Source organism: Sciurus carolinensis, chromosome 2 (genome assembly GCF_902686445.1).
Source record: "Sciurus carolinensis chromosome 2, mSciCar1.2, whole genome shotgun sequence".
NCBI lineage: Eukaryota > Metazoa > Chordata > Mammalia > Rodentia > Sciuridae > Sciurus > Sciurus carolinensis.
The window spans coordinates 104,666,258-104,686,724 of record NC_062214.1 but is presented as its reverse complement, the minus strand read 5'-3'; the positions used below and the strand labels follow the sequence as shown (position 1 = coordinate 104,686,724).

At 38.6% G+C, this 20,467-nt stretch overlaps 1 protein-coding gene across 1 annotated transcript in view; it reads right to left on the bottom strand.

The window, feature by feature from the left end:
* The window catches only part of Fbn1 (fibrillin 1), a 228,134-nt gene that overhangs the window by 186,253 nt on the left and 21,414 nt on the right, over positions 1–20,467 (bottom strand). The window contains exons 3-5 of the mRNA XM_047539691.1: positions 13,413–13,495; positions 11,386–11,484; positions 243–338 (exon numbers count right to left, since the gene is read on the bottom strand). Coding sequence (XP_047395647.1) covers positions 243–338; positions 11,386–11,484; positions 13,413–13,495 — 278 coding nt within the window. The remainder of the gene's footprint in view (positions 1–242; positions 339–11,385; positions 11,485–13,412; positions 13,496–20,467) is intronic.

The window sequence follows — 20,467 nt, the reverse complement described above, 5'->3', positions numbered from 1 at the left end:
GCACCTTGGGTGGTAACTTTCAAAGGTCTAAGCAAGCAGGGTGGTAAAGGCAAACAAAAGGCAAATGACTCGAACAACTTATTATCAACATTCCAAAAGGAAATTTGGTGCTAAGTGTGTTGGGTAAGTGATGTCCCTAGGAGTCTGTAAAAATGCCATATCCCAGGGAATCAAAGAAAATCCGTCAGCACTTATTCCATGATGCTACCTGTCTACACGAGGTGACCAGCTGATTTACTTACGTTGTCCACAATGAGTTCCTATGTATCCTTTCTGGCACAGACAGTGATCATCACTGCAGCTGCCTCCATTCATACAGCGAATAGTGCAGTGTTGTACTTGAAAAAAAAAAAAAAAAAGAATGATTCAATTTTGCAATTTAAGTGCAGAGATTTCAACAGTTCAGTTGATTTGTAGTATTTGAAGAGAAAATAAAACAATGTACCAGGATCCACATATTTATGTAGAAATGACCTAATCGACAATGCTAAGCATGTTATCACTTGTGTATATAAAATCATGTATATAAAAAAACTGTAATTGTTTCTTTGGCATTTACTTTAATAGAGCTAAATGACTTCCCTAATTTAGCACAACTTACAACTCAATGTCATTTCTATAATTTATATCAACAAGAAAGTAGTGCCGTGAGTAACCATACAGACAAAATTACAATGGCAATAATTTTTCTGTGAAATGATTTAGAGTCCCAGGTAGGTGGCCAGGAAAACAGAGTAATAAATTCCACATGATTCTGTTAAAGGAAATTTTGGAGGCAGAAAAGAGAAAAAAATCCTAGAAAGGCATTTAATAACAAGGCTGCATGCAGATGGGAGGAGGCTGGACTGGGCTCAGAAAAAGCTGCCTATTTAAACTGTAACCTTAAACTCAGTGAGACCCTCAGTGTTCAGAATCTACTCTTTGCCACATTGTCACCTACAAAAGTGTGTATTTCGGGACTCAGGGTGGACAGTCTTAAACCTCAGACCATGAAACAGTAGAAGATGCTATAGTCTTAAAAATGGCCAGGAGGCTCCATTGGGAGAAATAGCAGCACAGGTGTACCCAGGTAATTTTGGTATGCTGATAGCACTTTCCAAATCTCAGGCCATTCCCGAGTCCTGAAGAAGCAGCAACTGTCCTACTTGGAGAGGACTAAAGGCTTGATTGAATTAATCACGAATCCTTGTCGACATATCTCTACACAACGGGCCAGAACTGGGCATTGGAAGTTGTCCTCTCTGTTGTGGGAGTTAATTCCCAGGAGGAAACACTCCACAATTTTACGTGAGGAGAATTCCTTCTTCCTGTGCAAGAGTTAATATCAGCTGCTCTGTTCATTCTTGATGCTCAGTCCTCCTGAGGCACACACAGGGACCAAATCTTCTCCATGGAGCAGAGAAGACTCCTCCCAGCGGCTACCCTCTTCAGTGCCCCTTATGCAGAGTCCAGTACAGTATCAGAAAGTGGCCACCAGACAAAGGGCCATTTTACTAAGGAGATACACAAACCCCAGCCTGACGACAGGGTAAGGAAGATGCAGAACCCAATACTTACAATGGCCTCTTAGATTAAACAAAAAAAAAAAAAAAAGAAAGAAAGAAAAACTGAGCCAAGCTGAAAGCAATATAACTTTTCAAGAGCCACACATGTACTGAAACACCATCATTATGAAGGATTCCCTGCCTCTCAGCATGCAGTGCTCTCCTCTGCAAGGCGTCATGTGCCTTTCACGGCTCCTTTGCATGCTCATAAGATGTCTTGTGCCCCCGTCCTTCACTCTATACATCAATTGTTCACTCCCTTGACAAACATGTGTGGTGTCTGCTGTGCAACATGCCTATACCAGGTGCTCTGTGCCCCATGGAATCACCCCCTCTCTAACCAGTCCCCTGTCTCTGTCTCTCTCATCTCTCTCTCTCCCTCCTAATTCTTAGTCACCAACACACAATTCTCACCAGACTGAAATCCCACCTGCCTCGAACATCCTTTTCACATGTATCTTCTTGGGTATGTTCTTTCCTGATCTCTGTTCTCTCCCCTTTCCCAAACCCTCTTTCCTGTTAGAGTACTTTATACTTCTCTTTTGAATATGTGTTATGTCCTTATTTCTCCTATTCCCAACCCATTTATCCAAAAATTTCTTGAGAGTGAAGAATGCCACAGTTATCAATTACATCCCTTTAAGCACCTAGAGTAGAATCTTACCTGTATGTAGGTGCTGTATGGAATGGTGCTAAATTAACTTCTCTTTTCCTCAACTCATGCTACCAGATATTGACATCAAAAGCTCAAAGACTGAGACTGAGAAGCTGCCTACTGTGTACTAAGCACTGACACAGCCCTAAATACACTGCTACTAAAAATATTTTTATCTTTTTTTCTCCATATATAAAAGCTGAAATAACTCCTTTGTTGGAGCATTGTTATAGAAGTCAAGCAACCCAGGAAACTCATTCAAACACACTGTTATTTTAGGCTCCTATAAGTCCATTAAAATATCTCAGCCAAAATGCTTTTTAACTAAAAAGTTATCTATAAAGATACCAGCGGAAGAAGGATTTGATGAAAATGCTGGATAATATTCTAAGTGGGTCAGGAAAAGGTGTACAGTTGCTTTAAAATCTGAAGTTATACTTAGCTTCATCCTATCTTAGAAAAACAGTGAGGATTGGGAAAAGCACAGGAAATGATGTCATCAGTCAAGCAGCATAGGAACTCAGCCCACAAACTGATTTCAATTAAAGCAGTTCATGCCAAGAGCTAATTTCCATTCCCACATGAGCAACAAAGCCATTGAGCTACTTCAAGATAAAAACTTTTAAAAAGACCAACAGTAGTTTAAATAGTGACTTTACATTATTTGTTGAAGTTAAAAATCAGAATAAATTCTTCCCAGGAAGAAAGATTAAGTTTACATTTAAATGCAATATAATTAAAACTTCCCTTGATAATGCATTTATATTTTTTTATCCTTTCAGGTAAACCTCTTCCAGCATAAAATATGTTTTCTCCTTTAAAAAATAAAGCCACTTGGTCAGGCTGGTAGACCAGTAAGACCTGGTGGTCCAGTGGTCCACACAAACCAATGAACCATGGAACCTTGGGGCAGGAAGGAGAATGAGCTCGCTGGCAAATGAAAGCATCTTCATCACCTGCTTTGCCATATCATGTTCTCCATGAGAAACTTCACATGCCTTGTGAGTCTCTTAGAGCTTGAGTGGAAAAAAAATATTTCTTTAAAGAGGAGGACAGTCACTCAGGATGTCTGCAGGGAAATAAAAGGAGTGAATATGCAGCTTCACTATCCACGCAGGAAAGTTTAGAGAGTACATATACACAGATTTGTTGTGATTTGGATTGAATCCTGCCACTGATGCATATTCTAAATTTACTCTGATTTGAACAAGAATTCCAGATGTGTCATAATTAACAGAACAGGTTCTACGGCTCTAGAAAAAGCCAGCTAAAAAAGAGGGGATCCACTTACATCCATAAGGATGCTACATCCTTTGAATGTGCTAAATACCCCACATTCAAATATATTCCTAAACTCAATCTGTATTAAGATTTCAGCAGAAACTCAGAATACTGGGGGAAACAAAGCATCAGTGTGCACATGCAGCGACCTTGTGAGTCCTTACACCCCAACGAGGACGTCCCCTTGAAGATGGGCAGACAGGGTCAAAGGGTTTCACATAAGGCTCGATATCTACAGGTAACAGACAATGTTGCCATTTGCCTGAATCTGTGAAAGATCCTGAATTCATTTTATGTTCTTTTCAGATGTCAGTCAGCTGTTTCAATCACTCATCAAATTCTGACTGAACACCTCCCATTGCCTGGGCAGCAGGAAGAGCAGCAGAAGAGACTTTCTTTAGATGATAGCATGATACAAATTAATTTTTTAAATCAATACAAGCATGCTACAGGAACAAAGAGATGCAGGGTTGGCACTTGTGTCTAAACACCTCAGGCAATGGTTCTCTGTGGGATGCCCTCGCCCTGGAATGATTCTTAAGACCAGTCTCTCTGGGCAGCACAACTCACAGAAAGAGCACTGGGAGCAATCTGAAAAAAAAAGCATCTGGATGGTGAGCATGTGTTTTAATTTCAGCACTAAGAAAAGCACAGACAAACAAATTAAACAGCCAGACCAACTCCTGTAATCTACACCTGAGACAACAATCCACAGGGGCAGCCAAAGTCACTGCAGGACAAAAATAATCTTCACTGGGAGAGATTACAGCAATGGCATTTCCCTTAAAGCACATAAATGTTCTGTGGTGCCTAACGACACACAGCTTGGAAGAGCAATGTCACTAAAGGATCTCAAAATATAAAAACCCATCAGGGCTGGAAAAGGTCCAGAGAAGGACAAGTTAAGTGACAGCAGGGATAAAGGTTCTTCCATAGAGAACCAACCAGAAAGCAAAATATTCAATTATTCCTAAGGGCAAGTCTGAGTAGATCCCATACACTCCTCTCCTCCCTGCCCACATAAATCTGACAGTTCCTTGAAGAACTTTTCCAACAGTAACATCTTCCAGAGTCAGCTACAGTACCACTGAGCATACTTGCTCTTCTGGCATGTGGTCACACCTGGCAAATGAAAGGATCTTCATCACCTGCTTTGCCATAACATGTTTACCATAAGAAACTTCACATGCCTTGTGAGTCTCTTAGAGCTTTAGTGGAAAAAAAATATTTCTTTAAAGGTGGGGACAATCACTCAGGATGTCTGTCAAACTTGCTAATATATGGTCTAGAACTGTTCCTCAGCCTTCTTACAGTCTTAGAGCTCAGACTGATTCATGTTGAGAGCACAAATGCTCCCAATTCTCTTTGAATGGAAGTAAATGGAAAATTACATGACTTGAAAAAAAAAAGTAAGGGGTTACCACAAATGTCAATGATCTCTAAATTGGTATATGGGCTTAACGTAACTCCTACAAAATAATCAAAAAATTTTGTAGATATGGATGAGATCTAAAATTTTTATAGAAAGGCAAAGAAATGGGCTGGGGATATAGCTCAGTTGGAAGAGTGCTTGCCTTGCAAGCACAAGGCCCTGGGTTCAATCCCCAGCACCGCCAAAAAAAAAAAAAAAAAAAGAAACTAGAATAGTTAAGACAATTTTGGAAAAGGATAAAGTGGGAAGAATTAGTCTACCGAATTTCGAGTTTTATCATATAGTTACAGTAATAAAGACCGTGTAGTGTTAGAGAAGGGACAGGCACATAGGTTAATGACATAAAATACAGACTCCAGATATAGACTCTCAAAAAAAAAAAAGACCCAGCTGATATTTTACAAGGATGCAAAAGTGATTTGTGATAGTCAATTTTATGTCACTGTAACAAATACCTGAGATAATCTATTTATAAAGGGAAAAGGTTTTGAGGAGGATTTGGTCCATGATTCATTAGCCCCATTTGTTCTGTGCTTGTAGTAAGGGAGCACATCACCGTGGAAATGTGTGGCGGAGAAAAAAACATACTCAATTCAGCACCAGGGAGAACAGAGAACAAGGAAGGTGCTGGGGTCCAAAAATCCCCTTTGAGGGCACATCATCTAAAAACCTCCCACTAAATCCCACTTTGTAAAAGTTTCAAAACTCCCCAGAGCTTTTCCCTAGGGACCAAACTTCCAACACATGGGCCTTTGCATGACATTTAAAATCCAAACTATAGAATAATTTGAGGCATTAATGCATTTGTTTTCAGAAAGAAATGATGCTAGAGCAATCAAACATCAGTAAGTAACCACTGAACCTAGAACTCAACCTCAAACCTCAGACCAAAATTACCACAACATGGGTCAGAGATGTAAATGTCAAACTAAAATATTTAGAAAAAAGTTGGAGGATATCTTTGGAATCCAGGATTAAACAAAGAATTCTAGACCAAACATCAAAATGCAATCTAATAAACGAAAAATTGATATGTTGGACTTCATCAAATCTAAAATCTTTTTTCTGTGAAAGATCTCATTAAAATATGAAAAAGCAAGTTACAAAGTAGGATAAAATGTTTGTAAATCACACATCTGACAAAGAATTAGTATTTAGAATATGTCAAATGATAATAAGCAATGCAATAAAAACCTAGACAGAAGACATGACACATGTCACTGAGAAAGATAACAACTTGCAAATAAGCACAGGAAAAGTGTTCAACATAATTGGCCAGTAGGGAAATGCAAATTAAAACCATGATGAGATACTGTTATATGCTAAAATTTATGAGAATGGCTAAAAATAAAAATAGGGAGAATACCAAAAGCTGGAGAGGATGCAGAAAAACTGGGTCACTTATACCCTGCTGGTGAGAATGTAAACTGGTGTGGCTACTCCACAATAGTTTGACAGATCTTAATAAGCTAAATATGCAAATACCATACAAACCAGAAACTGCATTCCTGGGACTTTATCCCAGAAGAATGAAGAAGTGGGTTCACACAAAGAACTGCATATGAATGTTTGTAACTGATTCATTTAGACCAAAAAAGAAAAAAAAAAGTTAGATATTCTTCAACAGATGAATGGGTAAGCCAACCGTAGCATACCCATAGCATAAATTATTACTTAACGATAAAGGAAATGAACTATTGATGCATGAAGCTGTCTAGTAAAACGTCCAGAGAACTATGCTGAGTAAAAAAGCCAATCCCAGAAGGTTATATACTATGCAATTCCATTTACATTCCTGAAAGGACAAAATTACAGAAATGGAAACATAATTAGTACTTTTCAGGATTAAGGAGGGCAGAGGGGCAAGAAGAAAATGACTGTAAGGGTAACATTGTGGTAAAGTAAATGTCCTGTATCTTGACTATGTCAATGTTAGTATCTTGCTTGTTATATTGTAGTACAATTTGCAAGATGTTACTATGGGGAAAACAGAGTAAAGGGTACTCAGAATCTTACCATTTTATTTCTTTTTTTTTATGAATAAAAATAGGTTTTATTTAAAAAATGGTAGAATTTTTTTTCTTTTTTATTGTTTGTTCTATTTAGTTATACATGATAGCAGAATGCATTTTGATTCATTGTATAGAAATGGAGTACAACTTTTCACTTCTCTGGTTATACATGATACAGAGTCATACCATTATTGTAATCATACATGTACATAGGGTAATGATGTTTTTCTCATTCTACCATCTTTCCTTCTCCCTGTCCCCTCCCCTCATTTCCTTCTACACAATTCAAAGTTCCTCCATTCTTAACTTCCCCACCCCTACCCTATTATGTACTAGTATCCACTTACCAGAGAAAACATTTGCCCTTTGATTTTTTGGGATTGGCTTATCTCACTTAGCATAATAATCTCCAACTCCATTCATTTACCTGCAAATACCATAATTTTATTCTTCTTTATGGTTGAGTAATATTCCATTGTGTATATATACCACAGTTTCTTCATCCATTCAACTAATGAAGGGCATCTAAGTTGGTCCCACAATCTAACTATTGTGAATTGAGCTGTTATAAACATTGATGTGACTGTGTCACTACAGTATGTTCACTTTAAATCCTTTGGGTATAGGCCAAGGAGTGGGATAACTGGGCAAATGGTGGTTCCATTCCCAGTTTTCTGAGGAATCTCCATACTGCTTTCCAGAATGGCTGCACCAATTTGCAATCCCACCACAATATAAGTGTACCTATTTCCCCACACCCTTACCAACACCTATTATTGCTTGTATTCTTGATAATTGCCATTCTAATTGGAGTGAGATGAAATCTTAGAGTAGTTTTGATTTGCATTCCTTTAATTGCTAGAGATTATGAGCACTTTTTCATATATTTGTTGATTAATTGTTTATTGTCTTCTGTGAACTTCTGTGTGACTGCTCAGTTCAATTGTAAGTATATAATCATCTCAAAGTTTAATTTTAAAAGTCTTTTTAAAAAGTATGAAAACTAAAACAGGAATGAGCATGATGAGCTAATTTCCAAATATAAATTTTCCAAATTTCTAAAATACAAAATGTAGAGAAAAAATGTTACAATAATATATTATACATAACTATATATATGCTATGCTCTGAAAGTTTGTGCTCCCTCAAAATTCCCTAGCTGAACTTAATCCCCAGTGTGATGCCAGTAAGCAATGGGGCTTCTGGAGATGTGATTAAGTCATGCAGCAGCGCCTTCATGAATAGGATCAGTGCCCTTGTGAAAACTCCCCAGGGAGCTTGTCTGCCCTGCTGCCAGGTGAAGATGCAGAAGATGACATCTATGAAGAACAGGCCCTCATCAGACATGCAATCTGCTGGCGCCTTGACCCTGGACTTCCCAGTCTCTGGAATTGTAAGGAACGTTCCTAAGGCATTTTGTTAGAACAGCCTGAATGGACTAGGACAATCTATGAAGCTGAAGAATTTGTTATTCCCAGTATCACATGCTAACATGCATTTGTGTGCATGTGTGTGTGTACACATAGTTAGGAAGAGTTTGAGTAAATTCATGGATCAGCAAACCATGATTAGTCTTTATGAGAACTAGGATTGCTCAGGATTCATCTCTAGCCTCAGAGAATGACAGAGTAGAGAAGAGTCCTAAATGGACCTGGAATTAAAGTCTAGAAAAACCACTCTTCTGACCCTCTCTTGCTAGTCCTTCTTTTGCCCTGGTGCCTCAACAACCAATGTCAAGAGTTTCCCCAAGTTTAAGGGAAGTCACATCTTACTGTCCAAGAGATTTGTTGGCTAGTAGTTTGAACCTTTTAGAAAAGCATTCTCTCGTGTAGGCCATCAAAAAAACCTCACTGTCTATTTTCAGACGCACAAGACTCAAAAACCACCTGGAAAAACGGCCCTGATTCCTTTCTTTCTGTTTTCAGATGAGAACACTAAGGTCCTCAGAGGTCCACAACTTGCTAGTCCTTTTTCACCCCGTCACATAGCAAATATGAATTTAAACATAGGAAAAATTGGTAAAATGATCTAAACTGACCCTTTTTAGTTGAATGATAGGTAGTTAATGCAAACATTTAACTGAATTGAGGTTATCCTATTAGCAGGAGAGAGTGATCTCTCTACATTGCTACCACTCTGTCACCAGAAAGTTCTGTATAATGGCCAGCTATTCCCTAGCACATCAAAGAATCAGAAAGGAATTCTGATCATCTCTAGTTACCCTTAATTTAAAACCTGACATCTTAAATTTTGCAAGCTGTATAGATAATATTAGTTCAGGGGGAGCTCAGTCAACCATTTTAAAGGCTCCAAATACCTCAAAGATCCTGGTAAAATCAGATCATCCTACTTATATCACTCTCATCTACAGGACATTTCTTTGTCCAATATCCAGGTATCACAGATGAGACTCAGACTTCTTCAGAAAGTACCACCCACAAGTCTTGGACTTCAGTGTCTTGCCTAAATTTGGCCTCAGGACCTTACCACTCTACTCCTCCCATTCCATGTCTAGTTTGAAGTACACTGAGACCACACTTTCCCTTGCTAACATCCTGTCTCCACATTTTATGAATTTTACTTGACAGAGAAGTCATAAGCAGTTCCCACTATCGTTGAAGACCTTTCAAGCTGGATACCCAGTTTTGCCATCTGGCCATATTTTCTTCCCCCAGAGAAGTAAAGTTTTAGTTGATTCTGAAAGATGGAGCTATTCCCAACTTGGGGTCTATACTTCTTCCCCAACCCTGAGACTATCACTCCTCAGTGGCAGCCTAGAGGTCTTCCTGATAGAGATAGAGATGTCCAGCATATTCCTGGAATTACTGCCAACCTGATTTCTCTGCCTCTTTCTATTGCTCCAACTCATGCACCCTGCTGTGTTGAATGGACCTGCTATTACTTAAAGAATGTACATTGAAAACGAAGCTGAAGTCAAGTAATAATATGCTACACTTAGTGCAATCAGCAAAAGTCACCACCCCATGGGAAAGTTTCTATCCCAATCTACAACTGGCTCTATTTAATATTAAGTTGTATTTGCTTGGATTCCTCCAGAAGCAGATTCTCAGACAATAATTTCAATGGATGTAGTTTGTTTCTGAAGTAACTCCATGAAACACTGATAGATGAGTAGGACAAGGAAGAAGCTAATAAAGTACATTATTAAGTCTACTGACTTGGTGGATAAGGTTTCCATTCAGTACGGAACTTCAGGAGACAGTGCAGGACAAACCTCATAGTTATCCCAACTGGGAGGGAAGGAAGCTGGGGCACTTATATAACAACTCTCCATGTGTCATTGGTTAAAATTTGCTCCTAAGTCCACTAACTCTGCAGCACTTCCAACTTGTCCTGTACGTAGATTAGACCTGGCATGATGACCCGCCAGAAAAATTATACGAAGCTCTCAGGCAGAGTCTGTCATGTTCACCTGTGTTCACAAGGAGGTGAGTGGACACCAAGAGGGTCTGCTACACAAGATAATTGGCCCTAGCCTATTAACTGGCTCAGGAGAGACACATTTAAATGTTAGGGCTCTTAAAAGGTAATGAATTTTGACACGTCAAAATCTCTACTTGAAAAAGACAAAAGATTTACTCCACAACATTTTTTTCTTAAAACCATGTCAAAAACAGAACATACTATAAAGAGAGCATGTTTTCTCACCAGGAATTGGAAATGGAAAAAGATCCCTAGATTTTGTTTTTGTTTTTGTTTTTGCCTTGGTGACGGTTAAGGTATTGAGGGGCTGTTTATACAGAAATGAACTTCAACTTTTTAAACAACTAATGACTCACCTCCTTTTCAACCACCACGTGTCCCTAATTCACTACTGTGGACACCACACTTCAAAAAAAAAAGTAGAATAAGAAAGCAAAGGCTCTTTATGATGAACTATAGACATTTATTTGGCATCATAGGATGATGATCATAGAACAAAGTGGCAAAATCCTGAAAAGGAAAATGCATTTGTACTTCATGGCAAATTGTCCCCAGGAACTGCCATAAAGAGTCCCTAAATTTTCTTCTTGCAAAGGCAGGGGTCTTAAGTTTTAAACAAGTTTTTAATCAAATTCATATTTCAGTACCACAAGGAAAAATGCCCTGTTTTCTTGAACCAAAAATGGTCATTAAGCAATCACTTCATTGAGCACCTTTTATAGTGTTTACATTGGAGATACAAAGATGAATAAGGCCATACCTACATAGAAGGTCATAATCTTTATGTTATTCATAGTAACTATGCCCCATAGGTAATTTTCCTATAAAGAGTGAAGAAGGGAAATGGGAGGCCAGATTGAGGAAAGCCTTTCCAAGTATTTTGGGCAAAGCAGACAAGGCAGATGTTCTCATGAAAAAATGTATTGCAGGCAAAGAGAAAAGCCAAAAGCAAATTTAGGAGAAAATAGGGCGTAACCACATAAAATAATATTATATATAATGACATGTTAGACTCACTGGATCTGGAGCCACAGGAAGGAGATATCTGACCAGATGGGCAAGTGCACATATTTGGCCTCGAACAAAATCCATCCCCACAGGAATGCCGGCAAATGGCTGTGAATAAAACCAGAAGTCTGTCAGCATGTAGATTCAGCACAGGGTTAGTTGCAGGGACCCAGAACTCAAATGAGGAGACCTGGGCTCTGAGGCCCCTCATTAACTCCACTGTTGGAACATGACCTTAAGCCTCAGGTATATTCATCTATAAAACAAGTCTTCTGGGCTAAAACTAGCTTTGAAGTTGGTAGCGACTTGACCCCGTCAGTGGTCCTCAGCCTCTCTTTACTTACTCAATAATACTCGATCTATCAAAAGCAGGCAAGGAAGGGAAAACAAAACAAAATCTTGCGCCTAAATACATGCTTACAAGAACTCCATTTTTTATTAACTTTATGATTAAAGATTCAAAAATTGCAGCAATATTCTTGGGAGACAATTTTACTGTTAAGTGTTTAATGTTTATTTTTTGTCCAGTTCTGAATGATGCTGACAGCCCGAGGGGAGGATCTGGAATCTACTGCCCTAGTTCTGATTCCAGCCAGGAAACCATTCATCTCTTAGAGAGAGTTTCATATTTTCATGCCGCCCAGAGACCAATGTCATGCTTGTTCCAAACTCTCTTCTAGTGGCCAGAGGAGTTTAAATAGTACGTTCCTGCACAGCCTTGTGAGAGGCAAGCATGATGTGCAGGTTAAAATACATTAAGTTTAAGTGCATTAAACTCATTAAGTCCCAAGTTTTCATTCTGTGAACATAATATTCGACTATTATTTCAAAGTTACCATAAGTGGTATATTTGTTGCTTAAAATTTTTATAGGTGTTTCATATCTGGGACAATGGGTCATTATGGGTTAAAACATGAAAAGACCTTAGGATGGAGAATGGAAACTATTAAGAAATAAGCTGTCAAAGAATTCTATAAACATTTATTTTAGTACCTGAAGGTAACATTTTTCAGAGAATTCTACAGAACACTGGGAAAGGGTTTTGTTGTCAAGCTCATTTAGAAAATTCCAAATACCACTATCTCACCCTCCTAGTGATTCAATTTTAATCTTAAAATGAACCACAGTATACCAAAAGAATAACACAACTTTCTAGTCAGAGTCAAGAATTGGAAATGGGTAAACTTTTTCAGGTCACCAAGCAAATATTACCTAAAATATTTTATTCTTCTCCATAGAACACTATTGGCCAAGAGGGAAGGTGGACCTAGTGACTCCTTAATGTCCTTTCATCACTAAATTTCCCCTTTCCACTAATGAGATTTTCTGAAAACTGGAATTTATTTCACAGGAATAATGTCTGTAAAGGTTCATGGAGGGAAGACACCATCACTCATTTGACTTAGTGTCTCCATTAAATAGCACCTTGTCTGGCATGTGATTTGTCCCTCAACGCTTGTTATTATGAGAATCTGGAGGTTTTTCCATGCAGCAGAAATTTTAAAAAAAAGAATGTCTGGTGCCTCCGGAGTTCTTCCTTAGTCTTTCTCCTGATCTTTCTTGGATTCTCTATCCCCTTTCTTTCACCTTTGTCTAAGAATTAGATCTGCTTTTGACTACCCTAATTCAATGTTCATGGTATGGGGCAGCCTGTGGCCTGCTATGGCCAACGAATTTAGAAATTACATTAAGAAAATCAGTAATGATACCCTCTACCTCAAAATCTCATCAAAGTGATCATGTAGTCTATGCATCCAGGCACAACAAATGCAAATGACATACAACCTGCATCAGAGTATCTCTATGGCTTTATGCTCTGTATTTCAGTAATATTCTAAAGGATGTCACCAAGTTAAAGTGTGAAATACTTTGACAAAACTAATGGAATCTTAATATGGTTTCAGAAAAAGGAGAAGCTTAACATTGAAAGGTTCAACTCTAAACATATTAATGGCACGTGGTTACAAAGGACCAAATTCTAAGGATCATCATGCAACCGAAGTAACAAAAGAACACGCAGAATAATGTGTACTTACGAACAATACACTGATTTCCACCAGGTAAGGTTTTCCATCCAGGACAACAGTAAGCATTATAACGTGATCCACAGACATTAGGTCTGAAACAAAAACATAAAATTCCACACTTTTTTTTAGAAAAGAAGATATGACCAAATGACAAGGAGGTAAAAATCCTTAAGTTAAAAAGCAGGATGAATCCTGGCAAACAGAGAAAGTAAAAGCATGGCACTCAAGGCTAGCTTAGTAGGTTGGGGCATTTTAACATAATGATTTCAGTGGGGATATTCCTTAATGTCAGCTACGTTTACAGTACATCAGAATAAAATCCAGAGATGCAAAATGCAGTTCATCATATGGTAATACACAGGTGTAAAAATTCATGGAGTCATAGGTATCTAATTTAAACAATAAAATTTCTACCTATCTGGTTTTAAAAGGTCATAATAAAATCTACTGCACATAAGTATCTAAATGTCTACTCTTTCAAATTGTGTGTATTTTTTTCCTATGGCCCAGGTCACCTCTAAAATGTTTCCACATTCTTCCTTTCACCAAAATTACAGGAATGCAAAGTCTAACATCAGTCAGAAAAAAATAAAGGCCAAAACTTGTAAATATTCTTTTAGCAAAAGTTTAGAAACACAGTTGATACCAGCAGTTACAGGAAAATAAAATCAGTGTCACTCTGGGGTTCTTGTTTACAGACAGTTCATCACATGACTTGGAGCAAAGCCTCCATTCAGAATGCAGATGATCCATATTTAACAATGTCAGGGAGCAACTGTGTAAAGAGCTGGCTATTCCTTCACTGGAAAATAAGACACAATGTAACACACAGAGACCCAGAAGAAAATATTCACTCTTTTCTGCCACATCCTTTGAGCCTAAAGGTTGAAGCTAGTCATTGAAGGTCAAATGCTTTGCAATCAATTTCACAAACCAGATGCTGTTACAAGGCTTGCTAGCGTAAATAATGTAGTTCCACAGGCATAAGCCTCTAAACACAAGAGCACAGTTGAAGTGTATTTCTCAGTTGAGGGGCACTCTCCACATGCAGACCAGAGGCAATGGCACAGAGCTCTCCTGCACTTCCTCTGAGATCTCCTTCCACCTCACGCAGGACTGGGAACCAAGGTAAGGTCTTTGCCCTGTCCTCTACTCTTTTCATAGCCCAGAAAGACTGGATCACGCTGCAGCACACAAAACATACTTCAGACTGACTGATGCTGAGGTCAGAAAGAGAGCCAGGAAGGAAGATGGAGGGGCTAGGGAAAAGACCCTAACTCCAGCAGCCCAGAGCTGCTCCACCGTTAGAAGAGAAATACCTGGAAAGAGGCTTAATATGTGCATGAATTTAAGGCTTCTCTGAGTCTGATGTTCTTTTGGGTACACATTGGGATAACAGAATATTTGCCACAATGTCTGCATGCAAGTTTTCATGTATGAAAAGGACAATGTGTGTGCAGCACATATCATCATCATGATAGGATCATCTTCTGGTCTAAGCTCCTACTCATTTTCTAACTCAGTCAAAGGAACTACCAGGGATTCTGTCACAGAAGTATTTTACTGAGGATTCTAAGCCAATAGTTCTCAACCCTTTGTCCATCCTATGACAAAGTAGTGTCCCAAACATCAGTATCCAGAACTCCCTGGGTAAACTGAGAATCTCAAAAACAGGAGTGAGAGAAGACAGGGTAGAAAGCTAGGGCATGTGCAGGGAGACACTCAAAACTTCCAAATTTTATAAAATTTCTCTTGATTTAAAACAACAGTCCAGGCCAAAGTCAACTGCCTCAAACCTTCCCCACCAACAGCCCATTACGACAGTTCTCCTGGATCCAGTCCAACCCCAAAGCAAATCCTGGAATCGCTTCACAGAACCCCTGGGCCTTTGCAGGGTGCCCTGTGGCTGGAGTAACTAAGTTTTTCAAACAAAAATCAGGTCATATTGTCTGACAAAAATGAGTGTATTTATGGAGTAACAACACATATAACAGGGTGAAAAAGCTAACAGAAAAGGATCACAAATCAGTCATTTCGATCCTCCAAACTGAGATATGCAAAAGATTTCCCAAGGTATCTGAAAAAACCATAGTACTATGAAGACTCTTTATTGCTTTTCAGTGTTTAGAATCAATCTCCAGTCACAACATGGAAGATCTTACAATTCACTATGGTTACGAAATAAAATGCCAATGTTCTAAACCTTCATAGTGTGAAAGCAATGAGACAGATAGATGAAAGAATTGGGAAATGAGTCAGGAGGAAAGGTGGCAGGGGGGAAGCAACTGATCCAAGAAAGAGTTTATTACACAGTGTTTTAAAATAACCAGTAAATAAAAGTCCTACTGCAATTATTTTAAAAAATTAAGCAGAGAGAAAAAGTGTTAAGTCCTCATCTTTCATAGCAATAGGTACCATTTAAATCTAAACACAGAAGTACAAGCATAGTCAATGGTGCTATAGAGGTAAATATGAGAAGAATTCAGAACAGAAGGGGATAAAACTAGCCTTAAAAGATGAGAACCTGGAAAGCAGAGGCAGCTTTCTTTTCTTTTGTCATTTAATCCCTATCCACAACTGTTGATTTTTTTAAATTGTGCTCTTACACTTTGATCACCATCTTTAAAGGCAACATTACTTTTTTAAAATATTTTTTTAGTTGTCAATGGACCTTTATTTTATTTATTTATACGCAGTGCCAAGAATCAAACCCAGTGTCTCAGACATACTAGGCAAGAGCTCTACCACTGAGCCACAACCCCAGCCCACAACATTACTTTTAAAGTATGACTATCTTACCTTTCAAATAGGAAGCTTTCACGCACAGCTCCCTTTCATTAGTGTATTCCATTTTCATTTTACTCTACTTCTTAAAATTCTATATATAATTGCAGATTATGATTGCATTTGCATCTCTTTTTCAGTTTTATAACTTTATCTTTTCTAACAGGTAATATATTATTTAATTTCTATTGTTTCAATTAACAATATCACATGACAATGACTTTTACTCTTCTTGCCACTCATTCTTTAGTTAAATACTTTTTTAGTTAAATACTATTACATTGTGTGGCTCAACAAAAAGTATAGAAAGATATATAATTTCTCCCCTGCTAATTTGGTCTTCAGAACTGCAAACTCACAGAGCTCATTCAAACAAGCTGGGTGGCATTTGTTCTACTTACACACAGAAAAAAAAAAAAAAAAAAAAAAAGCCAGCTCTAATTCTAGAAATAAATGAATGTCTTATTTAAGTTGGAAAGCAGTAAAATATGTAAAGTCTAAATGAAACGAGCTGGATTATTTCCATTATAAAAGACTTTATTCTAAGGTTTCAGTACAAACAGCATTTACAGAGAAGATAAATTTTTAATAAAGTTACTCTTTCGTATAAAGGAAAGTATATCATTCACACCATTTTCTCTTCCTTTTCTCCTCAAAAGCCATCTCCACCAATCTATTGCCCCAAAAAAGTCAGAGTTAAAGCAGTAGCATTCAGTAAATTGAAGAATTAAAATTCAAAGAGAAAAGAACTTTTTTGTGCATGTGTACCAGGGATTGAACGCAAGGGCACTTAACCACTGAGCCACATCCCTAGTCCTTTTTAATTTTTTATTTTGAGACAGGGTCTCGCTAAGTTGCTTAGGGCCTCAATAAATTACTGAGGCTGGCTTTGAACTTGAAATCCTTCTGCCTCAGCCACCCAAGCAGCTGGGATTACAGGCATGCACCACCGTGCCTGGCAGGGGAAAGAACTCTGGTTTAAATGCTAAAGATACTTTCATTCATCCTCATAAAAACTCTTTGAGATAAGTTCTATTGTTATTTTATCTTTTATACTGTAGAAACTATGGCACATAGGAAGGATAAAATAAATAGCCCAGGTCTCATAACTTGGAAGTATATAATGGGGATGGGAACTTAGGAAATCTGATTCCATCCAGATTACATTCTTTTGACCACTATGTAAGAACAGAGATGCACTTAAAAGACAAGATGATATTTCACCCACTGGTTTTTGTGGTGACCATGCATAATAAAAATTACACAACATCCATCAATAGACTAAAGATAAAGCATATTTTGTCTTTTTACCTGAATTCTAACAGTCCATGGGGCACAGGAGTCTATATTCCACTTCACCACTGTGTTACGTTTTTTAAAATACCAGTCTTCATCTGTAACTTCTCTTACCAATTACTTTGAATTTTGTGCTCTGTAACAACCCAACTCCATCACCCTGGGGGATGGGTGAGCCTCAACAGGCTTGATATTTGGATTCAGTTCAGACACAGCACTCAGAGATTGTGTGGGCTAACTAAAGCCTCTCTCGATGGAGCAAACAGCTGGGCTCTACCACATCTGACCACATCATTGCAAGAATTGGCCTCTGTGCAAGATGTCTGCAGCATGTCCACATTCCTTAGCCAGAACCCACTTCTGCAAGTTTGGCCTTTCATACAGCAAGATAGCCTTTCTGCTTCTTCTCCCAAGTGCAAACTCCTTTTCAGACAAGGTTGGGGTAATAAAAACAAGGTCAGGGGGCTCTTATTTCACATGTGAGAGTTTCCCAGCCTGTGCAGTGATTAAGACCTTGGGCAAGGAGAACATTAAGCATCAGATAAAGGCTAATGAGGTTGACCCTGCTCCATGAGTAGCCTGCTTTTTTGATCTTTAAGGCAAAAATGACAATTGACCTCTTGAGTATAAATGTGAAGGGATATCAAAATGCATGATCCCTCACAAAATAAAAGGCACCCAAGAGCTCATGTAACATGTCCCAAGATGATACCTTAATATCCCACTGTTCCAGAATTAAAACACTTTCCACTGACAAAAATGTGATAGATAATGGGACAATTATACTACCTACACAAATGGACTCCATGTATTATTAACTACACATCATGATTTTGTTTGCTCTTTGACAAAGTTTTATCAAGACAAAAAGAAGAAAGAAAATCCCTGAGTGCTGTCTGCTGAAGGTACCTATAATGCTTCAACAGCCTTTGCAAATCCACCCCCACCTTTGCTTTAGCACCTTCATTCTGCTTCTTTGCTGAAGGCGGAGGTCAAGTCTCTCAGCAGTGATTTGAATACCACGTGTGACTGCCCCAGCCCGTCTGCCAGTCACAACAACTAGAGGAATGAAACGTCAAACCCTGGTAATGAAAACAGCTTCCGTGGCCTCCTCAAGCTTCAGCTGGGCTCTGCAGATCACAGACTCAGTTTTGGATTGTCTGGATCAACACTGGCGGGGACACAGACAATCCTGGTTTTCTACTTTGAAGATGCAAGCCAGCCAACCTCTCTAACCTACTTCATGCAGTTTTTCTTAATAAAAATAATCCAGAAAGAAACAGAATGAATAGTTCATACTCTGGTTTTCGAGAGTTTCATTCCGTCCTTGCTTTCTCCATCGCCTATAGACTAGTGATTTCATTATCACGTCCTCCAAACAGAGGGTTTTTCACTCTCCTCCCTCACTCTTTCTTCCCTCCCTACCTTCTTCACCTCTTCTTTCCTCTCTCCTTTTGTCCTTGTCTCTGATTCATATTCCCTTCCCCCTCTATCTTCAGTTCCTGTTTTCAGGGCATATACAATCAAGTGTTTTGTTACCACCTTGAACTCGGATCCAATATTACATGGTTCATCTTTCTTTGTAATCAGTAAGTTCACCACCACGTGCACAACAGATACATGACTGATCAATGCCCACAAGCATGAAGCCATTCAGCAATGTTTAACGAGAACCTATTATGTACCAGGCACTCTGTTAGATAAGAAATGAAAGTTACTAATAGCAATCTAATTCCCAGATCTTGGTTTCTAGATCATTCTCCTCTAAAAGTACCAGAGATACTGGGAGAAACAACCAATTATTAAGACTGGGAAGGAAATGCACAAGATGAGTCTGTAGCATCTTGCAGTTGCAGAAAGTAAGAGAGTGCTACACAAACAAATACCCACAATGACAGGGAAGTGGCAAGGGACAGGTGCCAAATGAAAGAACTCCAAATGCCCAGAGCTAGAAATTTTGAGCAACAAAATCACAAGGGTAACATTGCATTATAACCCAAATTATAAAATAAATATCCATGAGTCCATGCTGATAAATAAATGATTGAATAAATGTACAAATGGGAGAGAAGTGACAAATCTCCTGTGCTGGTAAATTACAAAGCCTGACACTCCACCTTTGAGGAGATGAAGCATAACTCCTACTCCTTACACGTGGGTTGCACATCCAGACATCCGTCCAAAGAGCACAGAATGGAAAGGGGCAAAAAAGAGTAACATTACAGAGGAGAAACCTGCTAACACTACGTCAGCCCAGGTGAACAAGGTTTACAACAACAGTGAGGTCATTTTGATACCATAAACTCTGGGTACGATGTGATGAAAATGGAGCCCAACCTCTTGTGATCCTCTTCCCCAAACCCATAACCCCAGTATAATGGTGACCAAAACATCAAAGGATTCCAATTAAGGCTCAATCTACAAAATTCCTGACCAGCACTCTGTAACACTGCCAAGGTCATAAAGAACAAGGACAGTCTGAGAAACTGTTAATAGCCTAAGAAGTCTTGACAACTGACTATAATATGACATCCTCAATGGGATCCTTAACATAAAAATGACATCAGGGGAAAAACTACGGAAATGTGAAGAATAGGCTTCAAAACAATGAGTATGTATCAACATTGGTTCACAACTGTGACAAATTTACCATGCTAATATAAATGCTAACAACAGTGGGCACCCAGGCATGCCCTCTAACCCCCACACAGGAAAAGATGAAGAAAGAGAAAGCTGAAAAGGCAGTTCCCTAAATCTGGGAGGTCACTTTAAACTGACAGCCAATTTAAATCCTGTTAGGATCTTTTATAGGAGACTGGAACATGTGCTTCTATGTGTTTTTCTTTGGGGAGAAAAAAAAAGGAAGAATTTAAAGCTCAAAAAGCCATGGGGTGCACTATAACAGGAAACAAGACATTGAACCACAAAGACCAGAAGCACAGATGTTGAAAGAACACCTCTGTGCCGCGAGTCCTGACTCCTCT